The sequence below is a fragment of the Teleopsis dalmanni genome, chromosome 1 (genome assembly GCF_002237135.1).
Source record: "Teleopsis dalmanni isolate 2A chromosome 1, ASM223713v2, whole genome shotgun sequence".
NCBI classification, from domain to species: domain Eukaryota; kingdom Metazoa; phylum Arthropoda; class Insecta; order Diptera; family Diopsidae; genus Teleopsis; species Teleopsis dalmanni.
The window spans coordinates 188,187,012-188,200,222 of record NC_051846.1 but is presented as its reverse complement, the minus strand read 5'-3'; the positions used below and the strand labels follow the sequence as shown (position 1 = coordinate 188,200,222).

Here is a 13,211-nt window from a genome sequence, read left to right as displayed (position 1 = left end):
AAAATTAAAACATCGACTAAAGCTTAATAAATAATTATAATATTTAAATAACATAAAAATCTATTAATGTTAATGCTGCAAAGTACCTAATTAATATATTGTTTTTTGTAATATCTTTAAGTAGGTGGTTCCTTGTGGTCCTCGACTTTGGAAACTTATGTACAGATTAAATATGACAGTACACGATAGCAGTGCGATCTATAATTAAATGATGAACCATAGTTGAACCAACTACTTAATATCAAAAATTGTGATTGTTGGATATAGTATGCATTCTTGAGTTGTGTCGACTTATAGGGCAGTATCAGGTAATGACAGTAATGACAGCTCTTAGTATTAATATTTCATCTTTTAACATGGAAGATTTCATTTTGGCAGGATGATCCTCGTGTGGGAACATATTATACCTGGTTTCGTCGGTTCATCTATTTCGTTTAAAGTATTTTCCAAATTGTTGTTTTTTTGGAAAAGCTTGAAAGTTAATTCCTTTCTTTGTTAACTCGTCTACAATACAGGTTTATATCTCTATATCCTAAAAGTCAAATTGTTAGTATGTTGAAATGCTGAGATATCTCATTAAGAGGTTTGCTCCATTTAACAACTAACTTTGTACTTGAAGATTATATGAACTAACAACCAATTTGTATCTTAATATATATATATATATATAGTTACAATATTTAATATTACTATGTATATTTATAGAATTATGTTTTACTAAAATAGATGTTATTCATATAAATTAATTCAGCGCGCTTTTACAGATTGCACTAACAGAAATGTTAACATTGAATGTACCCAGATTTCTCCCTATGGACTAGATTTCCATTTCTAGTAGCTGGTGTTGATTAGTAGAGTGTTTTATAAAGGGGAATTTTAAGTTTTTCCCTAAAGTTCTTAATACCATATTTTAATTATATTAGTTTGTCTCCTAGTTTATTCTATCTATGTCAAAATAGGGCTCATCGATTTGATGGATTACTGATTTCATATTTTTTGTTAGGTTTACACAGTATTGTAAACACTTATACTATTATTGTTAAAAATTAAAACTATTATTTTAGAAATCTTAAGAAATAATATTTAAATCTAAAACTCTACATAATAACTATCAAGAGTCGTTTGCTCTAAATTCAAGATTTGAAGATTTTATATTGAATTGCCACAAAAAATATTTAAAGATAAAATACGGCTATAATATTTTCAAGCTGGCATTGACTGGTAATGAGTTTTCGAATTAGGTGGTCAGGCGAGTGACACTATTTCAACTTATCTGGTAATCCCATTTTAAATAGGATTTAACTTGAGTCTCTGTCGAGTTAGTGCACCTGGCCACTTTTACTCTTTGATGGCTAGGGGGTTTCTGCAAAATCTCACTCTTCTCATTGACTAATTTATTTAGTCTTCAAAAGCTTCGTGATTATTCGATGACTGATCTAAGACCTGAGTATCGTCCCGTGCGGCTAGAGATTATTCTGAGATTATATAGTGCTAAAAAGGGTAGCCTGTCGGTTTTCGTGAATAGCTTCAGGGCTCTGTCCCTTATGTATTTTTTGACCGGGTCTATTCTAAAGTCTTTTAGCATGTCATTTGTGCGGATGTACCAAGTCACTTTGAAGAGTAAGGTCAACTATTTTAAGTAATTTTTTTTACTAGACTATAAACTAATATAACAAGATATTGAAATTTAAAATTGTATATTTTTGTATGGAACCAATAACAATTAGATGTAAATCTCTTATTTACATTTCCTTATTATTACCCGCTGTTTGTATAATCAATATATAAATTGTATATACTAGTTGATAATAGATGTCATATGTAGTTTTTTGTTAGTAATAAGTAAGTTAGTAAAAAGCCTACAAATTTAAACCTCGATATCTAGAGAAGCAAGCTATATACGCGTACATGTAGCGAATGAAAAAGGTTGCCTAAAATAGCTAACTGTACATAAATTCGTTGTTAAATTGGTTTGCAGGATAAATCGCAAACGTGTCAAGCGAGTTATTTCGATATATTATAATAAGCGAAACGTATAATTTTGTTTTTGTTCTTCCTAAGTGCATTTTATAGACAAATTAGTTAGGTCTAACATAAATACGAATCAATAAGGTCCAACATAAACTAATTAGGTCTATTGAATTACAGTTTTATATTTTAATTGTAATAAACCTAGTATTGTGATCACATTTATATTACCTGCGTATATCATGATTCGAATCATAGTTTCATTTTTTATAATGAATAGAACTTTTTATAATAAAGGCTTTAACTTAAAGGAGTTTTAATTGATAAAAAAAACCGAAGTATAAAAAAAATTAAAGCTTGTAGATTAGTTATAATTTTTGTTTTTACTATAATATAGTAGTGTATATAACTATCGTGAACGTTTCGAAGTTTGTTTGATTTCTTCTTTAGGGCGAAGTATTATTATATATTGAATTATAATAATACTCCACACTGAGGAAGAGATTAAACAAAATTCAAAACGTCGGCTATAGTTATTTGGTTGGTAACCAAATAATAAAAAAAAAAATTAAAAACTAAGCTATAAGCTTTAATTTTTTCACTTCTGCCTTTTCATCATTTAAAAATGATTAGTTTTAATTCGATTTCATTTACTTATTTTAAACTTAATATAAAACATTATAAAAATGGATCTTTAATTTTATAATAAAACTACAAATGCTTTTAAATAAAAATAAGTTTCCACGTTCTCTTACAAATTTTATAAGTCGAATTGTTTATTATATATTATTTTATCTTATTAAAAACATTTCAGCAATTATATTTAAATACATATCAGTAATAATTCTAAGTTTTTTTTATTTATAACAAACCAATCTATAAGTTTTAGGTTTGTTTTGACATCCAATGTGGAATAATAAAATAAAATAAAAATAAAATCTGAATAATATTACTCTTAAATTATACCCCAATATAAGAAAATATCATTCATATTGGATCACGTATAAAAAATCACTTAAATACTAATTTAAGTTTAAATTAAGTTAATTATGAGAAAGAATTAACTTCACACATTAATATGTATACAAAAATAAATTGTATATATGTAAGTATTCACAGGAAAGTATACACTTCATTTGTAGAGGTCAGTTATGTTCCAATTGTAATTATTTTAATGGCACCCGCAACTTTTCACTATCATATTTTTGTATTTTTTCAAATTAACATTTTCTTCATTGAGATGGTAAAGTACCGGAAGTGCACCTAGGCGAGTAGGAGCACAGCATGGCTTCGGTACTTTTTTCGGTTCCATAAGATGCACTAGAGTTTGTACAATAGCATGATTTGTAGCATTCATATGTGCATTCAAAGGAAAATTGCATTCACCGGCACAGTAAAAGGCACCATAACCCTCAGGTGCTATAATCCAGTCCTGTTAAAATATAGGAATAAAAATATTTGAAAAATGAATTTTATGGATATGAATATTATATAGCTTACATGCCAGCCTAAATCTTTGAAATCAATATATAATGTCTGAATTTGACAGCTTCGCATACTCTCCACCGGTCCTTCAAATAGTGGATTAACCATTTCTGATTTTTTTCTTCTGCGTACGTGTTGTGTGTTACGTTTCTTACGGCTATGTGTTTTTGCTGTTTTGATAAGCTATAAAAAATTTAACATAAATAATATATATAAATAAAAGCATGATTTTTATATGCTCACCTCAGGACCTCTGAAAAATCCAATCATAAATGGCTGATATTCATCATCACTTGTACCTTTTGGATGTACTAAACCAATATCATCAAGTTTTACTTCTCGTTCAGGCTTATGCACTGCATGAGCGCCAATATAAAGACCTTTGTTTTCTTCTTGATTTTTGAGCCATAGTGCTAGACCTTCTGTTACATTCAATTCTAGCCAACCTTGATAATCAGAAGTTGTATTTACCGATGATAATATTTCTAGTTCTCTTTGGCCATCCATATTTACAATGGAATAAACACTTATTGTAAACTCTTTGTTACTAGTCATCCATTTGCCATGTGCTGGATTTTGATAAATTCGCAGCTCGGCCATCATTAAGTAATTATTATCAGGCACATTTTCATCGGAAACATCAAACCAAAGCCGTCGTCCATGCTCATGCCGTACTTCGTCTACATGGTGGTCTAGATGGAATGCAAAAAAACAAAAACAGAGAGAAAAAAACAAAACATGAGTAACTAAAATCATCGTAGGTAGGTAGAAGATTTTAAGCTAAGCTTTGATTGCGCTTGAAAACACAAGCAACAGCAAAGGAGGAACTTTGTAAAAATAACAAGTCATAAGTTCGTGATTACCCAGCAGTAAAAATTTGGACTATTATTTAAATGTGTTAAAAGGTACAAAAATATTTAAAAAGTATTCCGTCCAACATTGAAACGGCCGTTTTAAATTATTTATTGTTTATTTTCTTTTTCCTAACAGTGTTTAAATTTTTTTAACACCTCCAAATAGTGCGCAGTAGAGAAACTCCGTTTCATATACAATCACAGACAAAGTGTCAAAAGATTTGTTTATAATTCACCATACCAAGGGGATTATTACAACACAGATCTAAGTTAAGTAACCGTAAGTTAAGAATTTTAAACTCTATAACTTCAAGTAAATGTCATTTCAGTCTTAAATCAACAATAAAATTGGGATAAAATCCCAAAACTAAAAGTTAAAGTATTAGAATTGACTTCTGTTCCACAGATAATGTATAAAGTGCAGCCTTAAGTTTAAGTTATATTTACTATAAGTGGTGTAGCTAAGCGCAAGTCCCTTGGTTAGGTTAAATTAAGGGATTCACTTAGACCTATTGGTGTTACCGTATATAGAGGAAAACGCAGAGTTTAAAACCACTTAGAACCTTACGCGAAGCTTAAAATGCTATTCAGCGGCAAGTCTTGTATCTACATTAGTATTATTTGAAAAACTCAAATAACCCTAATAAAATCCAATAAATATAAACACAAATTTTTTTTGTAAAAATATTATTCTAACTTACTTTTATTTAGGAACGTCATTATAATATCACTTTGATCGATAGCTTTCTTATCTAGATCGGTTATAAAATTCTCTTGTTCTTGTAGATCTCGTTTCGAGCGAGAGAGAGATTCTGCGGTTTCTTCCTCTGTCAATCTATGGTAAACATCAAGCAAAAATTGCGGTGCAGATTTTCTGAAAATAAAAAAATTTAAAATATTTTATTAGAGAAGATATTTTAATTTTCTGAATTTATTAAATATAGTTTCTACATAAAGACAAAAGCCATTTCACTATTTCGATGGTATTATTATTTTGTTCTAACTTTACTTCAAATTATATAAAAATCGGAAATATACAGATTTAAAGATTGAAGTGATTCATTAGGTGGCAAAGCATTCTAGTCTTTAATAAGAATAATATGTATTACTATAATAAGGAACAGTATTACTCCAATAAATGATAATATATAAATGCATAAATAAAAATACATACATTTTATATTCTGTATGATTTGATACATATCTAGAAATCAAAAACAGAAACAGTTACATCATAAATAAAATAATAATATATGTAAATAAAATTGTTTTAATGTCAAAAATTAAATAAATTAAAAATAAAATTATAAAATAAAACCTGGAACTTGAGCATTGAAAGTTTGTGCAGCCTTGGCTTCTTGTGGATAAACACGATTAGTCATCACTTCTAATTTGACAGGCACGAGTTCTAAGCCTGGCACTTGCAGTCCAAACAAATTATATACGGACTATGAACTAATTAAATAAAATTCGATTATTTCCAAAGACCACTGATGAAGAGTACTTGGCAATACTCGAAACAGCGTTGTATGTATGGTCAGCCAAATTTCAATAAATTAAATAAAAAAATTTTTGTCTTTGCCTTTCTTTGCTATTCGAATCGGTCTAACTTTTAAATAGTTTCTTTCGTCATAAAAAGACACGCCATTATCGGCAAGAAAAAATTTACCTTAAAATTATAAATGTTTAAAATAAATATTTCATAAATATTATATATAAAACAATACACTCATTTGTCATCACTCCAAATCCAGTTGTGCATTAATCGAAATGTTATTACTAATTTTGGTTTATTATATTTAAATTATCACAACATTAATCGTCGATAATATATTGAAGAAAAGTCTTACACTCACGCATGCGTATTCGATGACGCACCCTTGAACTGGTATATTCGTCAGAGGAAAAAAAGATACGCCCACTTAATGAGGATATTATTTTATGGAAATGTTAAAAATTTTTGAAGAAGTAAAGCTTTTGAAGGTTTGCAACTTTAATAGACTTTCGATACTAACTTTTTAAAATATCAACTTCTTCAACTAATTGTTATTACAATTGTTGTTGTTACTAATTGTTGTTACAAGTTCACTTTCGAAGACTTAGATGTGAACTTAAGAGTACTTCTTACTTTGTGAAACTCTTTACAGATTTTAGACATAATAAAAAAAGTTATTTGGTTTTATTAATTCGTAAATAATTTATTTTTGATATTCAAGTTAAATTTCAAATATTTATAGCCTTTAACATTTTATTAGTATTACTTTTTAAAACCGACACGAAGAGCGTTTGTTGAATAATTTCTACACACAACCAAAATTTACATTAACATTATATTTCTTACGTTATTTGATCATCCTTATATAGATAGCTGATTCAAAAAGTGTTACTAAAAAGCACTTGAGTGCTATTTTGTGCCATATTAAGCAAAATTGGTTCATTTTTATAATATTCTAATGCAGTAATTAATGTTTTTTTTTAAATTAAATAAGCCGTGATAAATGCGACACAAAAATATTGGGATTGCGACACAAAACTTGAGATTGTATATAATACCCAATTAATAAGGATATTATTTCTGGGACTGTTACAAATATTTGAAGAAGTAAAGCTTTCAAGGGTATGCAAATGTAGTAGAGCTTTACTTTTTCAAATATTTTTAACGGTGCCAGAAATAATATATGTTTTTATTATAGAACACATATTCAATGTCAAAAACTAAAATGTAAAATAGTCGAATTTGATAGTCGAGCTAAATGTCAAATATTTCTAGAACTTCTTCAATGGTAGGTTGCAGACGAGAGAAGGTAGGTTGAACACAAACCATATTCAGATGGGTTTTTAAAAGAAATACGGAACACATAGTGAAAGTTATTGACGTGACCACCGAGGAAAGAACGATACATAATAAGTTTAGTTCAAAAGCTATCATATTTGTCAATCTATTTGATTTAATGTAATATAATATACACCCAATATTATATATATACTATGTATAAATTTACATTTATTTGTATAAAAATTTATTTAAACACTTATAAATCAAACTATATGGACAAATCACTTGAAACTGCTCATAGACAATTTGTCAGCAAAATTAATCGGTTTAATGAGTATACAAAATTTGTAATATAAACACTTAATGTAGTGTATATGTGTGAGATATGTTTATTTTTTGTTTTATAGGAGATTAATATTCAAATTATATTATACAATTTCACCTAAACTATATAAATTGTCTATTTAATCGAAATTGCTTTCAAACGCTAGGAATACGAATTGCACCACTCATGTTTATATTGTGACGTCACATATATAGCGACCTCTTAGGAGCTATAAACATTTTTCTTTATAATCTTTATTATAAGGTATAAGGTAAACAAATTCAATTTTATTTTATTAATAGTATTTTATTATTAGTATATTATAGTTTGTGATATGTATATTAATACACTGATTAATGTCATATGAGTGTGTTAAAAATGTCATATCACTAAAATTGCGACTTAATTTTATTTTTCAAGCCGATGATGACATCTTTGAGAATTCTAGTAAATGTAAAAACAAAAAATAAATTTTTTTATTGCACACTTCAAAAATCTTCAACTACCTTACAAAGTCAAAGACCAGAGTTGAACTCTGTTAATTTTAAAGAGCGGATTAATTATGTTTTCGTAGCATAAGATGAGGATTGTCTTGTCAGTCGGGAAAGACATGACTACAAATTTTTGGTATAGCAAACGGATATTGTTAATTAACTACCTTGAAAAAAGCTGCACAATGACTGGAACATACTATAGGTATGTTCACGTACTATCACTCTGATAGTACGGTATTTGTCTGTTAAAACTGTGGTGCACATTGTCTATATTCAAATGCTACTCGTATTGAGGTTTGGACTAAAAACACTCTTAAGCCTTTAAAAACTAATATAATAAAAAAATTATGTGTTACGGAAAAAGCACTGGCTTTCTACATGATGCCTAAAGAAAAGCTCAATTTAATCTGGTATTGCTAAGGACCAATGGTCAATGTTTAGCATAACACCTACTAAATTAACCTAACTTAATTTTAACTTAATATACCAAAAAAGAAACATTGTCATTTACCAAGGAATAGGGTTTGTTTGACAATGCTATCACAATGCTCCGGGTGACACTCAGACAGGAGTTATGATGCAATGCGATTTTTTAGAGTTCAGTGAATTAATTTAATTGTTAATTTAAAAAAAATATATGCCAATGTTAGCCAGTCTCATGGAAAATGAACTTACTTCAGTCCTAAGAAATAGGTGAGTTGTGATAAGGGAACATTAAAATTGTAATAAAAAGTTTTGGAATCTGATTGTTATCACAACGGTAAAATTGTGGTTAAATAAGTTGGAACCTCGTAGTAAACACGACAAAAAAATATTGGAAAACTTGGAATTGTATATACGAGGAATGTTTGATAAATCAGTGATGTATGAAATAACAAATAAAAATTTTATTTAGTGATGACTGGTGTAATTATGTTATTATCATTAATTTATAGTAAAAATCTGGGATTTAATGTATTTTTAACAATCATATTGTAGTTGCTAAATAAAATCTATAAATCTGAATTTAATAACATTTGAATATAAAAATGCTCAAAATTATTATTTATGGTACTTACCTTAATGACAGATGTGAATGCTTCCGTCGGGGTCTTTCAGCTAAACCTAAAAATTCCAATATTTCATATGAAACATGAATTTTGTCATCCTCATCCAAAGTACGTTGCATCACTGTTTGATCGAGTCCATTGTCGATGTAGATACCCGATTGACTCGCACTTACTAATATATTTTTTATACTTAAATTACTTAAAAGTATTACTAAAATCGGTAATAAAATTAATCTCTTCCATTGGAGCATCATTTTGAACCGATTATGATGGCGCCACAGTTTATTAGTCAATATTTTGCACCACATATTATTCACTCCTGTGTTACGTAGAACGAACTCAAGATTTTTCTTGCTTTTCAACAAATCGTGTATGTTAAAGTTTTCATCTTAACACAACAAACTCAACTGATGTATTCGCACGGAAAAACTACGGAAAATATCAAATCAAATTTCGAACGCAATAAATTAAATGTTTAAGTGTTTTTATTTTTGTTAATTTTACGTTGAAATTATTGTTTACATTTAAAACAAATTATAAAAGGTGCATTAAATCCCAACAGACATTTGGCAGAATTTTTTTTTTCATTTTTTTCAAATAAATTTTCTAAAAAGTGAGATACAATATTTTTAAGCTTTGAGTTTATAAATAGCATTGAATAAATTCTACATCTGTTGAATTTCTAGTTCAGCTTAGAATAAATTAAGAAACTAAACTTTGTAACCACTTCATGGCACATACAAGATACAAGATACCGAGATACAAGTATGTATAAGAAATATTTGCAAGTATGAAAAAATAACAAATATGTAAAGTATGGATTAAAAATAAAATACATTAAGTGTTCCTTTACTATAAAACTTTTTTAAAATAAATAAACTAAATAGTATCTTAAATCACTCGGCCATATGTCTAGCATTAGCATTGACCAGATTCTTGGCTTTATAAATGCCTCTGGCTGGTTTAAGCTTGACCTACTCTCTACCACCTACTATAACGAGGTTTTATGAATTCAAAACGGCTTGTTTTAGCTAATTGAGAAGGACTCGTTCCTATCTCCACCACAACTAACTAGAACCTTAAATAGTGGTCTAATAATTTTAGTGAAGCATAACGAGTGTTTAAATAAAATAGAGTTTTTGATTATCTCAGTTAATTTTCAGTTATGTAGAAATATGCTTCAGACTAATATAATAATAACAGTGCAACAGATAATGGAATAGAGGAAACCAATACAGTCACATCCAATTACCCACATATCTATCCAGGAGTATGCAAAATGAAATTAAAGTCTACTTATTCATCTGATCATATCACGTTGGCATTCTTAGTTAAGTTTTTTCATTTGATATTAAAATACTGAGTTAAAAATATTTACAAATAAAACAGGTTTCATTTATCTGATTATGTACATATAAAAAAATATAAATATAAATATAACTGAGAATAAAAAAAAAATTATTATCAAATGTGCCGCTACTTCAATAGACAAAATTTCATAATTCTTGCCAATAGATTAACATTATTTGCTACAAGATATTTTGGTTTATAATAGAATAAAGTAATTAATTTAGGTCAGAGAGATTTTATCTGTTTGTAGAATAATAATTTTCTTGTTAATTGTCTGTGGGATTTTATTCCATAGAAAACTCGCAATAATTCTTAACTGCACTATAATTTCACAATAAGTAATTTTTATTCAATGGAAATTAAAGATCAGTTTGTCTTATCATAGAAGAAAGTATTGTATGCCTTTGTGGTTTCATATTTTGTATTTCGACAGAGAGATTTCCAAAAAAAGTTTATATATAATTTAGAATTACAACTTATCTTAATACACAGTCGTGACTAGATATTTTAAATAATTATGAAACAATGTCTGCTTCCACTATCGAAAAGTTTTCACTTTTAAGTTAATATAAAAATACACTGAGAAAGCATTTTAAATACGATTTATGTTTAATTTTATTTAAAAAATATATGTATCTTAACACCTTACATTTATTTTTTGAAAATAATCCCTTTGAATTCTTTGAATTTTTTATTAAAGTTTTCTTTATTTGCATTCATACTCTTCGTCACACTCCATCGATCCAGTAGATAATAAATCGTATTGCTTGTTACGTGTCAATATACTTTGAGAAATATTGTGGACCTACATTTTAAGTACATTGTTCCACGACTGCACTCTTAACGTCAATTTTTTTTAAAATAATCTGTGTGTATTATTCGGAATCTTTATTAAACTTTTATTGTTGGATCTATTCTCTACGTCACAATCATATTTCTAGATCCAGTAGACAATTGATGATATTGTTTATCACGTATCAATATACTTTGAGAAATATTGTGGACCCATATATATTGTTTTAGGATTGAACTCTTGACGTCAATTTTTTTGAAAGTAAACTGTATCAATTCTCAATTCTTCTAGTATTTTTATTTAATTAAGTGAAAGTGACGGCAATATAAACAAATAAATAAATAAAAAGAATTATAAAAAAGAAAAAGAATAATGTAGAAATTGAAGGTAATTGGGGGTAATTAGTTCATCTTAATTATGAAATTAATTAATTATGAAAAACAAAAAAGCTAAAACTACCTATCAAACTACCTATTAGTTGAAAATTTAAAAACTGTAACGGTTTGACTCTTTAAGTTGAAAATTTCACGACTATGTCTACCATCAAGGGTTGACCGAGTCATGACTGCATATACCTATACTTTGTACTCAAAACAAAAATGGAATATAGATATCAATTTTTATAAAAATACAATATAATCAATAGCTTTGAATTTTTAAATAGATATTTAAATTGAATTATTATTTTTGAATTATTATTTATATAATTACAATCAAACTTCCATAACTCGAACTTTTATAACTCTAATTTTCTATAACTCAAACTAAATAGAGTATGACAGGGCTTAGAGAGCAAGTTACATAAAATTCTTTAATTCAAATTCTCCATAAATGGTACTTCGAGTTATGGAAGTTTGACTGTAATCATATTAATTAATATATTCATATTAGGAGTTAATACTCCGAAGAAAGTCACAGTGCATAGGATGGATAGATTGTGTCTACAAAATGCTAAGTTAGAGAATATGAAAAAGATATTGAAATCATATATGAGAGTGACCGACCAACACTGTGTTGTGATAACGTGAAAAATATCCTAAAAACGATACCCAAACAACTACAGCTGATATTGATTGTGATATTTAAACAATTTCATAACAATAATTATGTTCTATTGCAATATTAGATGGCTCTTATTTTGATTAGACATACTTATTATTAGAAAAACATACTTGTTTTAATGAAAGACAATATATTGTTATACCAAACTACTTATTTACTATTATATGTTGGCTAACGTACACCTCCGTGATACGCTATTAATCACTTTGATTAAATAAAGTTCTTTTAAATGTTTCTTTATGATCATTAAATTCTTTAAGAGAGGCTTCTGAGACCAGTGCGTTGAAATTAAAATCTTATTTTATCACAGTAATATATTCGTCTACTTTCCAAAGAGTAAATACATTTTGAATAATCTGCAAATCTTATTAAAAATTGTATATAACAAATAAATCAGAAAATAATTTATGTTGTAGTACTATCATTGAGAAAAAGGAAGAAAAGAACTGATGTCAGTTAGACAAAAACCTATGATTTTGCTACATGTTGCATGATCAGTAATATCTGTTAGAATCCTTGGGTTAACTATAGAATATATGAAGAATATGCATAAAAACAATAAACCCTATAGATTATATTTCATTTATGCCCTGGTTTCGAGAGAACAAGAATAAAATCTTTGAAAAGTTAGCAACATTTCGGAAAAATGCTATATTTGAAATAATTCATAATTTTTATAGTCTTTTAATCATTCTGTAATAGGCTAACATGCAACTATCATAGCATTAATTCTAAAGAAAATAAAAAAGCAGTGACCTCAGGGCACATTGATTTTTTAGGAAGAATTTTCGAAGAACAACAAAAAAATGTTCTTGACTTATAGCTAAGTTTCCGATAGAATCTATGCGAACTCTTTGGGCAAACTATTATTCTGATTGCTAGATACCTGATAGAATTCATGCGATGATAAATTGTTATATTGACATCTACTTCTATATATTTTTTGATATTTAGTACCAGAAAAACTTGGAAAATACGTAGTATGTTATATACGTATATAACAAAAGAAGAATATTGTATTACCTATGTATTCATATTATTTGCTAATTCATTAG

General features: G+C 27.7%; 2 protein-coding genes across 4 annotated transcripts in view; one reads left to right on the top strand and one right to left on the bottom strand.

The window, feature by feature from the left end:
* Positions 1-13,211, top strand: part of LOC119670810 (potassium voltage-gated channel protein Shaker-like) — a 536,527-nt gene that overhangs the window by 227,901 nt on the left and 295,415 nt on the right. The window lies entirely within an intron of this gene.
* Positions 2,725-9,388, bottom strand: LOC119670811 (protein 60A-like). The gene is made up of 5 exons (XM_038081231.1): positions 8,961-9,388; positions 5,009-5,181; positions 3,697-4,145; positions 3,469-3,636; positions 2,725-3,400 (listed from the first exon to the last, which is right to left on the bottom strand). The coding sequence occupies exons 1-5, from the start codon at positions 9,257-9,259 to the stop codon at positions 3,140-3,142; spliced, it is 1,350 nt and encodes a 449-aa protein (XP_037937159.1). The 5' UTR covers positions 9,260-9,388; the 3' UTR covers positions 2,725-3,139.